Raw genomic sequence first — 21,325 nt, forward strand, 5'->3', positions numbered from 1 at the left:
GGCCAGCCGAGAGATATAATCTCATATCTATAATCTATAATCTCTGTTATTAATATTTTTGTTGAATTTATCTACAAAAAGGTACATTTAACTTGTTATTTTTACCCAGTAGTAGCATAACTTTTTAAAAACTTGTTAGCACAAAAGTTTGTAACCCATCCATCCATCAATCTATTTGGAGACAGTGGCAGTGACAAAGCTTTTTACTGCACAGACTCTGGAAGTTTTTCACTCTGAGCCTGAGATCTGCAAACTCAGTGGTCTCTTTCTACAAACAGTTAAAAACTCATCTTTTTAGATTTGTGTTTGGTTAACTTTTCTTTTTTCTCTTTTTGATGTTTGTGATGTCTGTCTTGAAATGTGCTATACGAATAAAAGTTTTGCTTTCTTACAAAAATACAGGAGGTTAAGCTGGAAGTGACAGAGCTTAACATGGTCAGATTTTCATTGGGAGTGACCAGAATTAACATGACTAGAAATGAGGGCATCAGAGGGACAGATCAGGTTGAGCAGTTTGGACAGCTTGGACATGCACGGAGAAGGAACAGAGGCCAAAGGATTCTGAAGATAGAGGTGACAGGCAGGAGGAAAAGGGGAAGACCAAAGAGTAGTGCTGTTCAATACTCCAGATTTTGGTATCGATCCAATACCAAGTAAACACAGGGCCAGTATTGCCTATGTCGATACTGGCTTGTCGATACAAGCAACACAAAAGTGTTCAGACATTTTTCATAGTGCATCTTTAAGGTATACTTGTTCATTTCTAAAACAAAAACAAACCAACAATAACAATTCATTGGGTTACATACTGAACTCAGAGGACAGAAACAAAGTATCAATGCTGTTGACTTAATATCAGTCCAGTATAAATACCAGATTTCAGCAGTGTTGATATTTGGTATGGACATTTGGAACATTTATGGAAGTAGGGAAGGAGGCCATGCAGAGGGCTGGTGTGACAGGGGAGGGTGAGATGCATGGAGGTAGATTAACTGCTGTGGCATCCCATAAAGGGAACTGTCGAAAGAAAAAGAAGTGGAGTTGGAACAGTAAGATATGAAAATGACCCTTATGGGTTTCTGTTGTCTTCAACACAGGAAGCTGTAAACATGTAAAGACAGATCACCAGGCCATCTCTTCCTGTTTAATGAATAATTTCCTCCCTAAATCCTCTAAACATCAGGCTAAAAATAGTCCTGTGCAGTGACTATTTATTATTTGTGTACCATATATATTTAAGGTACTGTTAACACTCATTTAAAACATAAAAAATACTTTTAAAATTATGAAACTAAACAAACAAACGCTTTGAAAAACTTTGCCGTGAGCCAGAAAAGAGTAAACAAAAGCATCCAATAGTATCTGTCAACGTTTCAGCCTCAGGAATTGAGTGGCGACGTGTGATTGGAGGACAGTCGATGATGGCGTCCAATCACGACGTGGCAAGTCAGACAAGTTCCAGTACAGGGGAGGAGGAGGGGGTGGTGAACTGTGTGCTTTCTGAAGGGCTAGTTTGTATGAAAGGTATGCTAAAGGTTGGTGGGGCCACACATCAGTATTGATCCGGGCGGCTGGTCTGTGCAGCCCGCAGTGTTTTTGATGACATTCATCAGCCTTTTTTATTAGCTAAGTTAATTAGCCGGCTACTCGTGATCGAGCAGCAACAACGATTGACGCGGGGCCGTATCATCTGTGGACACAATGAAGAAGCTTGCTCTGCTGCTAATTGTGCTGCTTGGCGTTGCACATTTCGCGACTGTCAGCAGATGTGAAGAGGGTGAGTGTGGGCATTTGTACAACCCTGCAGCTGAACTATTTATTGAAGTAGGAAGGTCGGTTTATTGTGTTAAAATTAACGAGCTAATTAGTGTAGTTGTGTTAGCTTGCCAGCTAACAGGACCGCTAATGTCAACACACTTGAATAAATGCACTTTAGGGTCTTCACTGAATGCACGCAAGAAATGAATCCAGGCTGTAGTGGATCTGACACGGACTGAAATCAGTGTGTGCTCTGTTTGCTTGCTTATTTGGTGTTTAGATGTTGAAGAAAGCAAAGAGGAGACTGATGAAGAGGACAGTGACGATGAAGAGGATGACGAAGACGACGATACAGAGGTGAAAGAAGAGAACGGGGTGCTGGTGCTCACCGACAACAACTTCGACACCTTCATAGAGGGCAAAGACACGGTCTTGGTGGAGTTTTACGCTCCATGGTAAGTTGGATGTGCCAAACTACTGAAATCCTTATGAGTCTGAGTGAGTTGGAGAAACAGAAGAAGCTCTGATTGTTTTCAAACTGTAACCAATGAGCCATGCAAACTTTACAGCGTGCCTCTTCCTGTCTACATCCTGTTGCATTATCTCTGTCCCTTTGTTTTTGGTATACTTTAGGTGCGGTCACTGCAAGCAGTTTGCCCCAGAATATGAAAAAATTGCCCAGACGCTCAAGGAGAATGACCCTCCTATACCTGTAGCCAAAGTGGATGCGACAGTGGCCAGTGGTCTGGGGAGCAGGTTCGATGTGTCTGGGTATCCCACCATAAAGATCCTTAAAAACGGGGAGCCTGTGGACTATGACGGAGAGCGGACAGAGAAGGGTAAGAGTGGTTCGTCCAGTCTGAGCATCATTTTGTTAAACAAATGAAGCACCGGCATGGCTAATTTTATCAGTTTCCTGCAGCCATTGTGGAGCGTGTTAAAGAGGTGGCTCAACCAGATTGGAAGCCCCCTCCTGAAGCCACACTGGTGCTGACCAAAGACAACTTTGATGACACTGTAAATAACGCAGACATCATCCTGGTGGAGTTCTACGCCCCATGGTGAGTCAGTTATGAAGTACTGGTTAGATGCCATAAACTGTAGATGGTCTCTGAGGGGGGGAAGTAATAAACTAATTATCACCTCCAGGTGTGGACACTGTAAGCGTCTGGCTCCAGAGTATGAGAAGGCGGCCAAGGAACTGAGCCAGCGCACTCCTCTCATCCCTCTGGCCAAGGTGGACGCCACAGTGGAAAGCGAGCTCGCCTCACGCTTCGGGGTCACCGGCTATCCTACTCTGAAGATCTTCAGGAAGGGCAAGGTGTTTGAATACAACGGACCCAGAGAAAAAAATGGTAGGTCACAAAATGTGTAGTATGTATACTGCGGTTTGACACAGCATGTACATTTGGCTTCTTTTCATCCTCTAACAAAGCTGATCCATGTCTTCCACCTTCTCCATAGGGATTGTTGACTATATGAGTGAGCAGGCTGGGCCGCCCTCCAAGCAGGTACAGGCAGCAAAACAGATCCAGGAGCTCATCAAAGATGGCGATGATGCTGTCATAGTCGGAGTGTTTTCCAGCGAGCAGGATGCAGCCTATGACATCTACGTTGAAGCTTGTAAGTAATTCCATAAAAATAGCGTACAGTTTTTTGTTTTTTTTTCCCCTCTCCTCTGGGTTTTGATATCACTCATCTTCAGTTCTCTGGAGTTCTTTGGGATTTGCATATGTATTAACTGTATTCACTGCTGTTTGGCTTGCAGGTAACTCGCTAAGGGAGGACTTCACTTTCCGTCACTCCTTCAGTGCCGAAGTGGCCAAACTGCTCAAAGTTTCTCCCGGTCACGTCGTTATTGTCCAGCCTGAAAAATTCCGCTCCAAGCACGAGCCATCGTCTCGCACGTTTTCAGTCAAGGTGGAGTCTTTTACTTCCAACAGATTGTTGTGACTGATTTGAATTTTGTTTCAGTGTGTATGAAACTCATCAGCATTGCAAATGGCTGTGCTTTCGTTCAGTCACCGTTGGTGCATAAATGCACTGCATCGCCTAGCAGCAGCTATCGTTTTGATTGTTGCACTACTGTGATCTGCAAATGTCAGCAGTGCTGCGTTGGGGGGGGGGGGGAAACATTTGACATCAACACGTTCTTCTTCATAACACAGGACTCGACGGTGGTGTCTGACGTGCAAGAGTTCTTCAAAAAACATGTAATTCCTCTTGTGGGACACAGAAAACCAAGCAACGATGCTAAACGCTACACGAAAAGACCCCTGGTGGTTGTGTATTATGGCGTTGACTTCAGCTTTGACTACAGAAAAGGCGAGTAGGGTGGAGGAGTCATCTGCTTACACTTGCAACTACTGTGAATAGCAGCAACATTCATGCGGGAGGAGTTCTGTGCTGTAACACATACGCCTTGTCTCCTTTCACTTTCAGCTACGCAGTTCTGGAGGGGCAAGGTGCTCGATGTAGCCAAAGACTTCCCAGAGTATACATTTGCTATCGCTGATGAGGAGGATTATGCGGAAGAGCTGAAGGGCCTGGGCCTGAGTGAGAGCGGAGAGGAAGTGAATGTGGGAATTCTGGCAGATGGAGGCAAAAAATATGCGATGGAGCCCGAGGAGTTTGACTCGGAAGTGCTGAGAGATTTTGTCGTGGCTTTTAAGAAAGGCAAGTGCTAAAAATCTGTGTGGGGTTTTTGCATGAAGGACTTAACTTGTTCATTTAGAGTTTGTATTGACAGATGTGTAAATTTCACTAAAACTCTAAATTTTGTCCACAGGAAAGCTCAAACCCATCATCAAGTCCCAGCCGGTGCCAAAGAACAACAAAGGACCTGTTAAGGTGGTTGTAGGAAAAACTTTTGACGATATCGTCATGGATACCCAGAAGGACGTCCTGATCGAGTTTTACGCCCCCTGGTGCGGCCACTGCAAGAAATTAGAGCCTGATTATTTGGCTCTGGGCAAAAAGTACAAGGGTGAGAAAAACCTAGTGATTGCCAAGATGGACGCCACAGCCAACGACGTACCCAACGACAGCTACAAAGTGGAAGGCTTCCCCACGATATATTTCGCCCCGAGCAACAAGAAGCAGAGCCCCATCAAATTCGAAGGTGGTGACAGAACAGTAGAAGGGTTCAGTAAGTTCTTGGAGGAGCATGCCACAAAGCTATCACAGAAGAGAGACGAACTTTGAACTTCCTCTGAGAAGTAGCAAAGAACTCTTACCGTGCTTGTGCAGAGTTTCAGAGGATGCTGACAAAACCTCTGGGAAGGTGAAGGGAATGCAGTAATTAAACAAAAATGGTGTTACTGATTTGCTGCGATGGTTTCTTTTCAATCATCCTTTTAGTTTGTGTTCATTCCAAGATTCAGGTTTCTTGTTTCTGAAAGCATGTAAGCACTGTTCAAGATTAATCCTTTTTAAATAAAACTGAAAATGCTGGCACATTTGCAGGCCAGCGCTGAGAAGTGGCTCTTTGTGTTTGTTTAATGGATACAAGTCATGCCAGAGAATGTGTTGCAAATATAGGAACAGGCACTGCACGCAGTTTCAGAAAACAAGTGTTTGGTTTTAATTACATTTAAGAACAATTAAAACAATTACTAATACAATTGGCTACATTCTGAGACATGTGAACAGCCCAGAGAGTACGCCTCAACGTGGCAGGGGCATAAAACAACGGTTAGTTAATCAAGTAATCCCTTAAAATGAATTGGCAGGAGAGGGATGCACCAGCAGAGTAAGAAACTGCAGAGACAATCAGTACTATCATCAGTTTGAACATTAAAAACCTGCAGGGCAATACTTTAAGAAAGTGCATCATGTAGTAAAACTTATTGACATCTTCATGTGCTGTACGAACATGAACGGGGCTTCTGCCTCAGTCACGTAAAGGTACTTAATGATACTGGCACTGAACAGTTGGTTCTTGAGATGTGGGACCATTAAGAAAACTCTTGTGTGAAGCGCAACTGGAACTCCCGGATCTTCTGCAGTACCACCTTCAGCTTCTCAGTTGGCGGCAGGATGGTCATTCTGGACGGAGAAAAGGTGGGTTCAGATTAATGATAAAGGTATCGGTAGAGGTGCTGTAAAACTGGAAATCAGATTTACGTAATAGAAGGACGGTGCAAACAATCAGGCTTTATCCAATACAGCTTTTTGTTTTTGGATCAAGGAGTATTTGTTAAATACTGTTGGCCACCAGTGCTACCCCTCAGCCTCCTAGTAGAGGTGCAGGTGTAGTATGCATTTGAAAATCCTAGTTCACGTTCATCTTCAGTTATGTTCAGATCCCTTGTGTCCACACTGCCTGCCCTGCCTGTGTGGCAGGGTGAGGATAACACCTCATCAGCTTCATACAGCTGAGAGGTAAAAACTGCAATGAATTACGCTTTTTTTTCAACATGTTTTACAAACTACATTATTTTATTTTGACTAGTTTGTTTTCATATAAATGCAAACTTTGCTTAGACTTAAACCTGTGTGACTGTAAACTGACACAAGGTGTCACCGCTGAGCCATAAATTAGTAAGGTAAAACTTTCTCCATAGTTAAATCAAAATGTTTACATTATGAACTGACTGAGCAGGTACTGACTAGTTAGCTGCAGATTCGGATTGAGTTTCAGAGTGCCAGCTGCCTCTGTGCAGCACAACTGAAATTCACAGTTAGATGAGTGATAAGCTTATGAGGCACGTGTCACCGCACGCACAAGTGAGCCACAAAGTGAACAGGATCACAAACTCTCCTGAAGTCATGAAGTGTGTGTGTTTGATATTGTAAGATTGAGAAGTTAAACTTCTCTAACTTCAGGATGGAAGGGAGACAAATAGAAGAGCAGCAGGGCAAAGGAGTAATAAAACCCAAACTTAGGTGTATTTAGATTCAGACAATTCAGCATAATGTTAGTGCAGGGCAGTAGGAGAGTTGAAAAGTTCATATTTAAAGAAAACTGTTCATGTCACAAGAGAACTTGTGATCGAGTGGAATTGGATTTGGGGATAAGCAGAGGGTGTTAGTGGGAGCACATATGCAAACAAGATGGAAATACTGGCACAGAAAGAAACGTAATGCAACATCAGAATAAACAGATATAAGTGGTCTCATGTCTCATTCTCTCTTGTTGGTGAATATATATCAATATGACTTAAAAATGAATGCAAAGTGAAATGTCCTTTTGTTTTAGTTTACACCTGAAAAGTTTCAACTCTGAATGTGGACAGCAGGGGGCGGTAGTTACGTTTGACTAGTACAAAAATTACCTCCTAATCACTTTACCTTGACCTTGATGAAAAAATGTCATGATGTCAAGGAAAGGTGTAAAATTGATAAGAAATTTGATAACTGCGTAGAGAATGAAACCGCATTAAAACACAACCGAATCAAACTAGACTAACGTCACACTGGGTGCTGTGGGGTTTAAACCAATCCACACGTTTTTACCCCACCGATTTAGTTAGGTCATATAAATGAGAACTGATGAAAATTACTACTTCATTACAAAGGTTGGAATTTTTTAGAAAAACAAAGACATAGGGTCAGTATTCTGAGAGTACTTTAAGTTATCTAATAAAATATCAGTATCTGGTGTCCCTGTATTGATACAATATTGCCACACAAAATATCACCGCTGCATCAATTTCCCCCCCTCACCCCTAGTTTATACAGTGGAAAGGTTTGTAATAACGCAGAGCTTCTCTGCATAAACCCTGAACACCACCTCAGTCTCAGCCAACGGGACCTCACACAGAGCCCGGGAATTTGTATCAGAGACTTTGTCCTTTCATGAAAACCACTGATTCCTTTTCAGCCTCTGCTTGAACTACATTGCTGTTTTCACAAAGAAACACATACTTAAGGCCTGCGTTTACACTGTGTTATTTTGGTCCGACTCCCTCCTTCACTGGGTCTGCTGGCTTTTGAGCCACAAATCTGCTCTGCTCTGGGCACAATGCTGGTTATTATTGAAATGAACTGGCTGTGTATGTAAATTAGTACACCGTTAGTAGATGATCCTGTGATTGCGGCATCAAGCTAATTTGCCTCGCTTAGTAAATGTCCCTCATAGCCAAACAATGAAATAAATCTAAATAAATAAATAAAGTGTATTATTATTTTTTTTAAGTTTTACTGCTGCAGAGTGTAAATAACTCCTCATCAACTCCTTTTCTAGGATTTCTATGACTGAAAATTCCCTCCATCTAGCTCTTATCCCATATTTTTTTTATTAATTCTTGATCATTCAAAAGACCCCCCCCCACCCCAGAAATGAACGTAAATCATACAGACACACTTTAATTATTATTGCTCACAAGTTAGATTTAAAGAGCTTACACAAATCTACATTTTTTATGCAGGGCAACAAACTGACAAGAAGGAGATTTAGTAGTTCAACTGTGGGTTTAACAGGCTTGTGTTTTTCATAATATATCAGTATTTTGTGCTACAGAAGATAATAAAGGAAACACTGGAGCTCTTTTGCTCAGATAATTCCAACAGCTCTTCCATCCATATACTTCCAGGTCACTTCTCTCACTTTGAAATCTTTCTAAGCAAAAACTATTTGAACATACTCAGCGTGTGAATTTAGCCATACTGACCTGAAGTGGTAGGTTCCCTCTCTCTGACCAAAGCCACTTCCTGGTACCAGGCAGATTCCCTCCTCATCTAACAGCCTCATACAATAGAACATGTCTGGAACCAGGCCCAACTCCTGCACACACACACACCTTATTTATAAGCAAAATTGCCTGCACACAAGAGTAACTCAAGGGATGCAGTGGGTGTATCGAGCAGACCTTGGCTTTGTCAATGGCCTTCTGAGGTAGAGTGATGCGAGGGAAGGTGTACATGGCTCCCTGGACTGGGTTACAGGTGATACCAGGCACTGTGTTGAAGATCTGCTCTGTTAGCCGGGCCTTCTCGGCCAGAGCTGATAGCACTGCCGTCCGCTCCTGGAGGGAAAACAAAAGGTAAAACTGTCAGCATTATATGAGTGAAAGCCGTTTAAAATAAAATACAATGCTACTATGTCAGCCCATGTTCACATGATACTATGTACTGTTTTAACTTTGGCGTTCATTTGCCAGGTTTTGGTGAAGTACCAACTATGATTATTTTGTATTCTGCATAAAATAGTAAGGAAAGATACTGGGTAGACAAAAACATGTATATCTGGTTTCAATGTGTAATTCAGGACGTAGGCTTTGAATCTAACACAAACAATCGTTTGTTTACCAGCCCCATTGTGGCCAATGGTGGCATACCTGTATGTAGCCATCCATTCACTACACAATAATTGAAGATCAGACTTTCCCACAGCTAAAACTCGCAGCTACACACTGCAACAACAAAGACAACTGAAGGTTTGCACTAGCTATGAGCACATTAATGATGATCAAGCTGTCTTTCAAGTCCTCACTGAACACATCGAGTTAATTACTCACAAAGCAGGCTGGAAAAACCAACCTAAGAGAACCTCTGTGACATTGACTTCTCTAAAAGCTACTCGGAGTCAGGTGTACCAAGTAAGGAGATTAGATTGGAAGTGTGAGTTGCAGTAGAGGCCTTCCCAGCAAATAAAGCAACTCAAAGTGTGGTTGTGAAAGTCTGTGCCTAAGAAAGACCAGTGTGAACCGAACCTTGATTACAACAAGGTTTAAAGCATTACAGATCTCCGAAAGTTAGAAAACGGTTACAAAAGCCTTCGCAAACACCTGGGTGAAATGTTCACTTTATATTTTTACGAACTGCATACAAGGAAGGTAATTCAAGACTGCTGCTAATCTCCCAGAAAAGGGTACTGAAAGATCACGCCAAGAGCACAGAGCGCAGTCTTGAAATGGGCGAAAACATAACTAAGTGTAATTCAAAAAAAGGTATGAAGCAATTTCTGCACCTTGCTAGAAGACAACAGACTAAATAAAATGTCAATGGACAACATGAAAGAAACTACTGCTTTTCAAAAATAATGAGTTTTCAAAATATAATATTAATGTTCTATAAAACTTTTAGACAGCAAACACATCACACTAACACCAAAAGTTCATCTTAACTCTGGATCATGAAGCATGGAGCAGAATGGTTACAGGACATTTTGCTATCTCAGAACATGAATCCCTTGGACTCACTGATGAAACAATAAAAAATTTTTACAGGCGCCTCTCGGGGCAGTAGTCCATGACACATCCAAGGGTTATGTAATGCATAAAGACAGTGACCAAAAGTCCAACATAAGTAAATCAACAACAGTGGAAAATAATTGAAAAAGATGGAGCAGCTGAGACGAAGTAACCAGAACAGGGCAGCTCAATCCGGACACCACAAATACTGATGTAATAGCAGGAGTGTTTTTTAAGGAATGATTCAAAAACCTTTCTCATCATTGTTTAAGTCTCACAAACAGCTAAAGAGAACATCTGTGGGAGTTACCAGTTTCCATACTTGTTTAGTCAGATTGTGGTCATCTATAATTGAGACTTAATGAAGACCAGACCACAATGAGTAGAAATCCAGAAGATGTGAAACAAAACAGCTCTGATTGTATGTTCAAATTTCAAAACCTGATCTGACCGAGTGCCACCTGAGAACTTTATCAAACCTAACACAGCTTTTGTGTGTAGATTAGGTGAGGCGATGTTTGCACTAGTTAATTCTGTTTGCATACACTCAGACCTTCATAAAAGTGGCATAAGAGGGCTCATCAGGCTGTGGGGGGTTCACCACGAGATCCAGTAGGGCCTGTCCGGGGACTGGTGGACACAGACGCACAGACACTAGTTTTATGAGTTGGGCTTTCACTTCAGGGTCCAAGTTGATGACCTCCATGTATCCTCCACGGAATCCACACCTAGAAAACAAACAGAGACAAGAAAGGTAAAGTTTGCTCTAACTGAAGGAGATGTACACGTCAACAAGGATTAACAACTCCAAGGACCATTTTCAGCTGCCCTGTGGGGTTTTCGTGCTTGTTTATTGGTTTTAGTTGAGGTGCATTACTAATAAGCATCTGTAAAACTCAACCATAAACCCCCAATGAAAACGTGAAGTAATTATGTTGAGTAAAATGCAGCTGAAATATATAAAATCAAAGGTTTATTTATTCAAACAATGAATCATTAAGAGAATATGCTTTGTATAACCAGAAAAGCAATCAAGTCAATTTCACTTAATTAAATACTAATAAATGTAAAATTTTACATTGTGTATATGTAACAAAATTCTTTTTTTTAGTGTATTTTAATCTTGTTTACTGCTTCCACTCATATTTACTGGCTTTCACTTTATTTTCTTTATATTTATGGCGTGTGCATGTGTGTGGCTGTATCTGTGTGAGATACTCACTCTCCCATGTAACATTTGGAGGTGGAGTGGAACGAAGCCATTTCCACTGTGTTTGAGTACTCCGGTCCCATCTCAAACAGAACTTTCTTAAAAGAGTGAAACTGGCAGCCCTCTGCGTATACATTATCCTGGTAGACCTAAAAAAATAAAATAAACATGGCTTTATTAACATTAATAACACTTCATTATATTATAAACATCAAAGACATTTTTCTCACACCCTTTTGGTGTATATGATAAAATATTAGAAAGTAAAAGAAACAACTGCTGCAGTGCAGTAAGTTTGAAAGAAACCTTTAAAGCGTAAAAGTTTGCACTCGGACACAAAACAGAATGTGAAATACGTACTTCATCGGCCATGAGGAAGAGATGTTCCTCTTTAGCAAATCGGATCACATCTTCGATGCACTGCCTGCTCTGGACCTGACCTGTCACACAGGGCAGAGAGTTTGATAATTAGGAGAAGTGTGTGAAGACAGAGAGAATAAACTAAATGTCTTTGAAGTCTTAACTGTCCAAGATCAAATATTATTGTTAACTAGGTTTGGTTTTGGTCCACACATACACAACAAGACTCTAAAACATCAGCAGCTTCTTAACGTCACATGGAGAAACTGCAAAGAGGTGTACCAGTGGGGTTTCCGGGGTTGATGATGCAGAGGACACGAGGATTGCAGTGCTCCCTCGCGGCACTGAGCGCTCTCCTGAGCTCTGTGATGTTCAGACTCCAACAGTTGTCTTCGTCCAGGTAGTAATTTATCTGGACAGCGCCCAGGTCTGCCAGGGCAGCTGAGTACAGAGGGTACTGGGGGATGGAGATCATCACTCCTGTTCGGTCACGACCCTCCCCACACACCAGCAACTTCAATATGGTCTTGGATTGGAAGGTGTAAAGAGAAAAAGGAGGAGAGTGGAGTGTTGTTATTATGGAGACTATGTATGGACTGTTGGGTTGATTGTGTACATTAAAAAGAAGAGTACAAACAATCAATTTTGTTGGGAGACAAACTTTAACACCTACATAGAAACATATTGGGGAAAAACAAGTTTCATACTGCAGGATCTTTAGTGCAGGAGTTAGGGTATTTTAAGGTCATTCAGCAGCCTGATTGGGTTGCAAAAAAGTGAGACAGACAAAGGTCTGTGGGTGGAGTAGTATTAGAGATGTACAAAGTACAGATAAGTATATATTTAACAAAAGCTGACTAAAGCACCTGTCCTCAGTTGCCATTTGTACAGCAGCAAAGTGAGTCAGCACATACCACAATGGCATCGCTGGCCCCAGTGGAGAGGTAGATGTTGTCGGGGTTGGAGGGGATGCCACCGTCTCTTTTCTCGATGTAGCGCGCCACATCCTGACGGATGCACTCAATCCCCTGGCTAGCACTGTAGGCCCCTAATGATATGACAATGAACTTTGTTTAACAAGTAACATATTTAGTTGACCAGTTTACACAGAGATCAGACTGTCCGAATTAATGATTGATAAGCAGACAAATAGACGTAGATGCTAGTGACATAGGTGCTGAAGGACTGGGACAGAGAATGTGATTGGTGTAGTGAGGGGGAGTTGTCTAACCTATACTGTGGCCTCCGCAGGCCTCAAGAATGCGCCGTGCTCTTTGCTTGGCATCCTCAGGAAACTTGCTATCTTCCAACAGTGCTGGATAAGAGCAGAGAGCCAAGACCTGAGAGGAAAAGAACAAAAATCACTACATGTCCCACAACTGTGACCACTGTGACTTATTCAATCTGTAATTATTTGCAAAGTTAAGCATTTATTGTTCATGTTTTTTAATTTTAAATCCAATATCAAAAGTTACACTAAAATGCCACCATTAAGCTTCTATTTGAGTACTTTTATCTTAGTGCTGAAAGTACTGTGTATATGACATAGACATCTATGGCTTTTGGGCATCTGGGGGAAACCCAGAGGCCCAAGAAGAACATGGAAGCTTCATATGGTTTAAACTGAGAACCTTCTTGCTGTGAGGTGACAGTGCTAGCCACTGCACCACCATGCTACACCAGTTTCATAATATATGACCTAAATTGCAAGACTAACAAGGAGCTGGCCACTAAATATTTCTTCGGCGGGAATGTGTTGCTTCAACATTATTTCATATGTGGCTTTAGGGTTGTTTTGGGTTTTCTGTCATACAGTTTTGTTTCCTTCTGTAATTATGAGTCCGTCCTACTTAGCAAAAACACAAGCATTAACAGATTGTAAGCTTTAACCAAGAGAGTGGTCTAACCTGTCTGAAAAATGTAATTGGTTTCTGACCCATAGCGTGGGCGTCACCTATGTTGGCCTTGATGACTTCTGTGAAAGGTTTCTTCGCTCCCTGGAACAAAACAGAGAAAGGTACCTGATATCAGTGACTGAACAAAGTGTGAAAAAAAAAATGTTTGCATTGTTAATTCTAGGAACATATGCTCACCAAACAAGTTTGGACGTGTAAAAAGGAGTAAGTGAGGAGGAAACAAGTGAGCAAAGGTAAAGCAGAAACGTTACTGTTTTCCCTGTCTTTTTCTCTGTTCCTTCTTTTGACATCCAACATCAATCATGGTTAAAATGATTATGGTTATTACATCATAACTGACATCTGGAGAAGAGCAGATGAGAAGCATACCCGGCATAAGAGACTCTTTGTAGGGAGAGATTAAAACAAAGACTCATAGGAAGCAGGATTGAGAATTGCAAAGTAACTCCAAGAGGTACATCACAAATCACCTTTGCTGTGCTCCTAATCTGAGCAACCTCAGGTTATAGCTTACAAGCATATAACTGATTACTACACATAAAATCTCAAACTACTAAATAATAAAGTCTGTATGAGAACGGGATCACCATTTCAACACGATCACAAGAGAAGGTTTTCTTTCTGACAAGCATATACATGACAGACATTTAGGCTACCTTCACACTGCAGGTCTTAATGCTCAATTCCAATTTTTTGATCAAATCCGATTTTTTTGTCTGCTTGTTCGCACTACAAATAAAATGCCTCCCTAGTGTGAACGCTCAAAGCGGCCGACATGCCCAAAAGAAGACGTCACACACAACGCGCTCTGTTTAGACCCAGAGCAAACAATATTGTTTGACTGATGGCCCTTAATATAAAGACTTCGGACTTTACGTTTCCCAATTTTTGCTTTAAGTAATGTAAATAACCTAATAATTATCCTTATTGCTGTTTTAGAGAGGAGCGGTGCTTCAAAGGATAGTTGCAGGTTTCTGTCAGAATCTGCAGATTATACAGTACAAATAAAATGTTCACGTTGTCTTCCCAACAGTTTCACTGACATCTACACTGGATGGCCAGGAAGCATTCGCGATGTCTTCTCCGGCGCTGATAATTGGCGTCTGTCTTGTGTCAGTGACGTAAAAGACGGATTTAATGCGACGTGACCGTTCAAACAGCAGTCGCTTTCTAAAACATCAGATATGTATCGGATTCAGTACCACATACGAAAGTGACCCAGATCGGATTTGAAAATATCGGATTTGTGCCATTCACACTGTCATACCATGATCGGATATGGGTCAAAAAAATCGGATTTGATGCGCTTTCGCCTGCAGTGTGAACGTAGCCTTAGTCACCAGTCCTGAGCGCTAGCATTTCTTTGCCCTTTAAGCACTGGTATTGTCATGTAATCCTTTAAAGCAATAAAAGCTTGTACTTGCTGACACCATAAGAGTAGAAAGCAAGCCAAGCATGAATTATGTTTTTTTTATGTTTACTTCCACCCAAGCATGTTTAACAGAGCCACGGGTTCAAATGTACAGGCTACACTTGTCTCAGGAGCTGTAAGAATACATGTAATCATTAATGAACACACTAATGTCATGGAATTTACAACTGCAGTTAAAGTCAGTCACCTTTTTCTTCGATATTATTAGGCTTATCTTCTTTTTTCATGTGCAATGTTTGCTTTTGGTTACGGTTTTAGCTGCAGTGCCTTTAACTTTTAAGCAGTGTTGTATTTTTCATTTTCCCTATTTGGTTTGCTCTTCTTTTGAAAATTTTGAGGTTATCGGGAGTCAGATCATGGTGGCAGCAGACCAAGAAGGATATTCTAGAGGCCCTTACCCCTAGCAACACTTTCCATTTGCTCCTGGGGGATTCTGAGGCATTCCCAGGCCTGATGAGATAATCTCTCAAATCAGAAGTCCTTGTATTCATCTCACATAGAGCTTTTTGTCCCCTCATAAACCTCACATGGATCTTCTCACCATTAGAAGTTTTTGTTTTACAAAGGCTCTGGTACAGACTGTAGTTTGGGCTGCAGCGCAAAAGTGCTGGCCTGGAAGGGCACAGTCCTGCTGCCAGGGCTACCAGACACACAAAAACGTCATTTGCTATTGTTGATGTTGGGGTTTCACTCACAAATTGCAGGCTGAATCCAATTATAAGACACTCTTGAGTCCTCTTCATTTCATTCCTCTATTTATCCAAACCATTTTCTGCTTCTGTCCACCTCATTGTCCACCTTCATTTTATTTGAACCCTTCCTCGTCAACTATTTCACCTAACCAAATTATGCACACGCTGGTCTGGAGCCCATTTGTCTATTTACTGATCACAACATGCACCACCCTTTGCTGTTAATTAGAGGAGGACATGTGATAACAGATGTCCTCTGTTACTTTGGACAGCCTGGGCCAGTCATAAAACTAAAGTGAAAACTGTACTAAGCCTTCACTGAAGGTTTGTCTGAAATACAATTAGAAAACTGCAAATCCCCAGTTTGTATTGCATTGTGATATAAACACAACTACATAGTACATCCACACTTCACTCATAGGGGGAAGTGGTATATCCTTTTTCATAACTGTGGGTAAGAGGCAGGGTACATCCAGTCACCAAACCATCAAGAGAGACAACCACACATTCTCATTTGACGCCTATAGCCAATTTAGAAATCCATTTAACCTGAGAAGCATTTGTTTGGACTATGGGAGGAAGTCATGCAAGCACAGAGTGAACATGCAGTACACAAAAAGGCCCCAGCGTACCAGGAGGCTCAGCCCAGGAATGTTCTTGTCGTGAGGCGACAGTATCCGTGCACTGCTGTGTGGCCATTTAACTTTACCAAACACTTCCACAAGTGGCCTTTAATTAGCATTTCAGGCAAGGATACAACATTTTATTATCTAGTAATACAATAAAAAAAACAACAACACAAAGAACATAAAAAGAAAAAAATCCACAGAGCAGTTCCAGAAGTACATCGGAGCTTACTGCACCCTGTTTATGTAAACTGTCTTTGTGGTTCTGAAATTCAGGACATGCTGTTCTCATTCTACTGGCTCGCACCAATTCTTGCACCTCCCAAAAAATCTTGGGAACTTGTTTTGTTTTCTGCAGAACTGCAGCCACTGTCTATTCTGAAACCTGCCTCAGATGGGTTCTACACGGCTTTTCCTATATGTAATTCCTTACCTCAAGAGATTTTGGACTTTCACCAGTGAAAGGCTTCAGGTTTGAACATATTAACCATTTATAAGATAATTAAGACAAAACAGAAGATTTCTGTTAACCAAAATTACCAAAAGGATAATTTTAATCTATGAAAATGATTGGGCATTGTTTTTATCATGATGAAATAATGTTACGTTTCACTACATTTCTAAATAGCTACAGAAAGAAAACAAAAATTGCTGGTAAACTCAACCCAACATTCATTTTAGGTCTTATTTACTTCTTAACATTCACCAAAATAAGTGGACTATATTGTGGTAATATACACCTTACCTTACTGTAGTTTAAGTTGTCCTTTGGGTTAAACAACTACATACACACAACAAACAAACTGCTGTTTACATTATTCTTGCCATGATTCACTGTGCTCTACATGACAAAACAGCAAGCAACCTGCCTCTAAGTTCAACTGAAAGTATTTTCCTTGAAACCAAGTCACTATTAGTCATTTTTGTGTCCTTGAATAATATCAAGAGCAAGCTTTCAAATGTCCTTTGAGTTAGGATTTTGTCAGATAAGAGCTTGATTGGAATCTAAGTAACGGGATGCAGCACTTTTCCTTTTTAGCCCCCATTCTCGAGCAACAAAGAGACTGCTGTTCTCCGGGTAGAATAGGAGCCAGTTGGTTCCCCGGCTCGCTGCTCCGTTTCTCCTGCTCAGTCAGCACCAGGTGAATATTACGCAGACCAGACCTGCAGACCAGGCCAAGAAAGCCTGTGGGACAACAGGCCTGACAGTCATCGTGAATGTTATTTCACTTACAACAGCTGTAGTTTGGACTCTTTGTTCTCTATGCTTAACTGTGCTAGAGTAACTGGAACATGGTTCATTCAAGCTATAACTAAGGCAAAGTGGAAAATAACCTTGTTGCTTTAATCATGTGGTTTATCAAAGTAAATTTTACTGAAATGCACTCAATGTTCATTTCAGTAAAAGAAAATTAAAGAACTGTTTACAGTAATAGATGGGCTCTTTTCCCCCGTTCTACTGGTGTATTGTCACCCTTTTATTATGACAGGAAGTGAAGAACTGCCAGAAGCTTAGGTTCATGCTTGAATTAGCACTGTGGGCACTGTTCTGCCAGATGTCTGGGTCATTATCACACAGACGCACACACGCATAATATCTGCTGAGTTGTCAGTTAGTGTTCCAGTTTAAAGATTTGACAGGAAGCTCACCAATAGATGACGAGTGAACTTTGTCATGACTTCTGGGAAAAGTTTTTTTTTGCAGGATTTGCTTTGGCTTCAATAAGCAAAGAAGAACAATTTGACAACCAGAGAAGTGAGGCCACATTTCACCAGAACTTGGGGGGGGGGGGGGCTGCTTGTTATAAGGCTCCTTGCACAGAAAGGCCTCTGAGGCTGCTGGGCCTCACAGCTGCAGCTCAGTTCAATGAAACCTCTCCCCCGCGTGCAGAAGGGAGGTGGGTAAACCCAGAAAGAAACAAAGGAGGACAGAGAGTGCACCCTCTCCTCTTATGTAATAACCCTTTGTATTATACACATCCTTTTGGATCCTTTGGCCGCCCCTGGCAAGATGAGAGCAAAGTGTACTCAAAGAAGGCCAGAGCCGTCCCCGCAGGCTCATCACGTGTCTCGTGAAGAGGACATAACTGCAGAGCCGAGGGTTGCGTTACAGCTTTCAAAAGACAGCTTGTTCAGCCTAGCTGTACTTCCTAAGGGGAGCACAGTAAATCAATATTGCCCTGTTGAATGTAAGACGAGCAGAGGGCGACAAGCTCATCGTGGCGCATGCAAACATTTTGAATGCTGACCTGCCCTGAATGTCCTGCTTCCACTCCCTGAGCCAGTCAGCAAAAGTCAAGCATCTCATGCACAAAGCCTGCCCTGAATTATTATTTTGTAACTGTATCAGGAGGAAACAGAGTCGAAAAATTACACTTTTTACTTACTGAGTGCCAAAATCTAATATGAGGCAATCTTAATAATTTCTGGGCTTATATATAATGGGGGTATTTCCAACAGGTGTGACCTATGACTGTGTAGAGTTAGATTCCAGCTGTTTAATAGTTTCAACAGCTGGGTATGTACATAACTGCATAACCGTGTCTTCCCCTTGGCTAAAACAAACAAAAACAACAACTAACAATTAAAAAAAACACGGGAAATATGATTTAACACTTAAAAAAAACCACGTTAGAACCCGCACTTTAAAGCACATAGCTTTAAATTAACAAGCCATTCTTTTGAAACCCAATTCCCTCCTGAGTGCCACCTCAGCGATACTCTTAACTCAGTTCGCGCTTTTCTCCTGCTTTGTCCAACTTTGGCTCCACTTTACCTCCTTCAGCTCCTTCTCTATCTGCACCGCCCGCTGGACGATGGGTCCGCGGACCGCGTACTCCACCCGCTTAACGTTGGGGTTCATGCTGTCCAAAGTCAGCACCCTGCCCCGGTGCGAGACCCCGTTCACTGCCTGCTGGGACATGTTTGTTATGTCACGAGCGCACCGTTGAAGCTGAAGCGTTATCTAAAAGATGAAAAAGAAAGAAAAGAAGTTCAGCAATTAGACGCTCCTAGCTGCACGGGGAGCAGATAAAGTATATCAGCAGTTACCAGTTGTTCAGCGGTGATATTGTCAGAAAAGTTTCCGTGTTTGCTTTCCCTTCAAGCCCCTTTCCTTTAAGCTTCAACTGACACACGAGCCTCTGCACCCTGGGTGTTTGTATTCCCCCCCCAGGGCCGCCCCGTGCTGCCCCGCCTTCGCGCGCTGTCGTTTGCGATTGGCTGGATTTTCCTAACCGTGACTGACGTCAGCGTCTAACGCTGCTGACTGGCGCCGTGTCATACTGCAAATTTTGTTATCGATCCGATACCAAGTGAATATGGTGCAGGTCCTGCCGATACCAATACCAATACTTTTAACCTATAAAGGCAGCTTATGTAGGGGAGTGACAGTGTGTTGTGTGACAGTGACATTTTAATGATTACAAAGTTTTTGTGATTTCCACTTTCCACAAAAATTGGTTATTTAAAAAAATATTTTTTGAGACTGAGCTTGCAAAGAAAAGCGTCTGGACTTCTTTAAGTTGCTTGAAGACGTTTCACCTCTCATCCGAGAAGCTTCTTCAGTTCTAAGGTCAAATGGTGGGGAGTCCCAGATTTAAACCTAGTGGGAGTAACCCCCCACAGAGGGACAAAGGACCCCCTGATGAGCCAAGGTGTGAAAATGGGTGTGGGTCCCAATCAGCCAGGTTTTCAGTTGAGCTCATTGTGAAACCTGGCCCCCCACCTTATCATTATGATATCATGCGAAAGCAACTTAAAGAAGTCCAGACCCTTTTCTTTGCAAGCTCATTTGACTACGATGACCTGGATGACCTTCACAGACATTTTTTGAGACTCTAAATCGCTTTGGGTTAGTGTTTGCTATGTATATAGGTTAAAGACTATACAGTCAGCACAAAAAGGCTAATAAATGTTTCACAATGCATGTTTGAGCTCTATTTTTCCATTTAAACAAATAATTTATTTAAGAAAATTTAATGGGCAACATACTGTATTGGAGAATAGAAGCAAAGTATCGATCCTATTCTCCAAAAGTTGATTCTGTTCATCTGGACATAGTGTTTTGTGGGAGAAACGTTTCATCACTCATCCAGGTGACTTCTTCAGTCTCAGCTGACTGCAGGTTTCCCCAATCTTATAAATGGTACATTGCATAATGACTGAAACTAGCCCACTGAAGGAACAATGGGCTGGGAGGTCCAGTTTTGTGGGAGAAATGTTTCTCCCACAAAACGCTACCTCCAGATGAACAGAATCAACTTTTGGAGATTTACTTACCTGGATGACTGAGCATGCATCAAGATATCGATCCTATTGCGTCAGTATCAATCCAATACCGATGCCAGCGTTGGCATCAGCTTCAGCTGCCTTTTGCTTCCATGTTTTTACAGTTATTCTTAATTGTTATGCATCGGGAAGTATTTCTTTAAAATTAAAGCATGAAATCATAAATAAGTAAGTAGCATTTAACGTTGTTAGCAAGCAGCGGCTAATTTACGTTAAGAGACAATGTTAGCCTATGCAAGTCCGAACCAATGTTGGCCACCTAAATAACAGTGACGAAAAAATGGATGGTAAAAGAGTGCACAAAGTACAGCCCAAGTTCTTTAATAAGGAGATTTTTCTTCCTTTCTTTGTCCTGCTTGAGAGTGTGGCTTGTCCAGTAGAAGAAGGCGTTTGGAAGATGTTAGTTTGCTAGTTTTATTGGCTTTTCATGAAGACAAGCAGCACAGCTCAGAAAGAAAAAGCACTAAAGGTTAAGTCAAGGTCAAAGTTCCCACATTAAAGCGGTTTTCTTTTCTTTAAAAAAAAACCCAAAACAAAACTGAACTGAACTGTATAATTAGAAAAGAGCTAAGCAATAAGCACAATTCCCAACTGTTTTAAAGTCATATTTATGCTAGGTTCTCAAAACTGGCTGACTAACTCGCCTGGAATAGGCCTCTGGCGTGTTGCATCTGCTGTACAAATACTTTATTTACCTTGGACATGGACTTCATCGCGACGATGGCTCTGTTATCATGCGAATACCGTAATCTGTACTTCGTAAAATCTTACAAGACTAGTCCAATTTATTAAATGTCCTTCTTGAGTATCCGCTGCTGTGATCAATGTGGAGCAAAACAGTAGAGCAACATGAAGAAGCCACTATCTGATTTTTAGTACAGTTAATCAATAACCAGACAGTATTTA

At 41.6% G+C, this 21,325-nt stretch overlaps 2 protein-coding genes across 3 annotated transcripts; one reads left to right on the plus strand and one right to left on the minus strand.

Annotated features, from left to right (window-relative positions):
• Positions 1 to 1,199: 1,199 nt before the first annotated feature.
• On the plus strand, positions 1,200 to 5,237 carry pdia4 (protein disulfide isomerase family A, member 4). The gene is made up of 10 exons (XM_026179404.2): positions 1,200 to 1,777; positions 2,039 to 2,213; positions 2,392 to 2,597; positions 2,681 to 2,819; positions 2,908 to 3,113; positions 3,223 to 3,381; positions 3,527 to 3,678; positions 3,927 to 4,083; positions 4,201 to 4,434; positions 4,547 to 5,237. The coding sequence occupies exons 1-10, from the start codon at positions 1,702 to 1,704 to the stop codon at positions 4,960 to 4,962; spliced, it is 1,920 nt and encodes a 639-aa protein (XP_026035189.2). The 5' UTR covers positions 1,200 to 1,701; the 3' UTR covers positions 4,963 to 5,237.
• An 80-nt stretch (positions 5,238 to 5,317) lies between these two features.
• Positions 5,318 to 21,262, minus strand: si:ch211-217a12.1 (alanine aminotransferase 2-like). 2 transcript variants are annotated; one of them, XM_026179405.2, is made up of 12 exons: positions 21,115 to 21,262; positions 18,906 to 19,094; positions 13,371 to 13,460; positions 12,695 to 12,803; positions 12,378 to 12,511; positions 11,746 to 11,989; positions 11,464 to 11,543; positions 11,116 to 11,252; positions 10,447 to 10,621; positions 8,571 to 8,726; positions 8,373 to 8,485; positions 5,318 to 5,805 (listed from the first exon to the last, which is right to left on the minus strand). In XM_026179405.2, the coding sequence occupies exons 1-12, from the start codon at positions 21,130 to 21,132 to the stop codon at positions 5,715 to 5,717; spliced, it is 1,536 nt and encodes a 511-aa protein (XP_026035190.1). In that variant the 5' UTR covers positions 21,133 to 21,262; the 3' UTR covers positions 5,318 to 5,714. The 2 variants fall into 2 exon arrangements, with proteins under 2 accessions (XP_026035190.1, XP_026035191.1); XM_026179406.2 differs by lacking the exon at positions 21,115 to 21,262 and adding an exon at positions 19,181 to 19,338.
• Between the last annotated feature and the right edge of the window lie 63 nt (positions 21,263 to 21,325).

This window comes from Astatotilapia calliptera, chromosome 9 (genome assembly GCF_964374335.1).
Source record: "Astatotilapia calliptera chromosome 9, fAstCal68.1, whole genome shotgun sequence".
Taxonomy (NCBI): Eukaryota; Metazoa; Chordata; class Actinopteri; order Cichliformes; family Cichlidae; genus Astatotilapia; species Astatotilapia calliptera.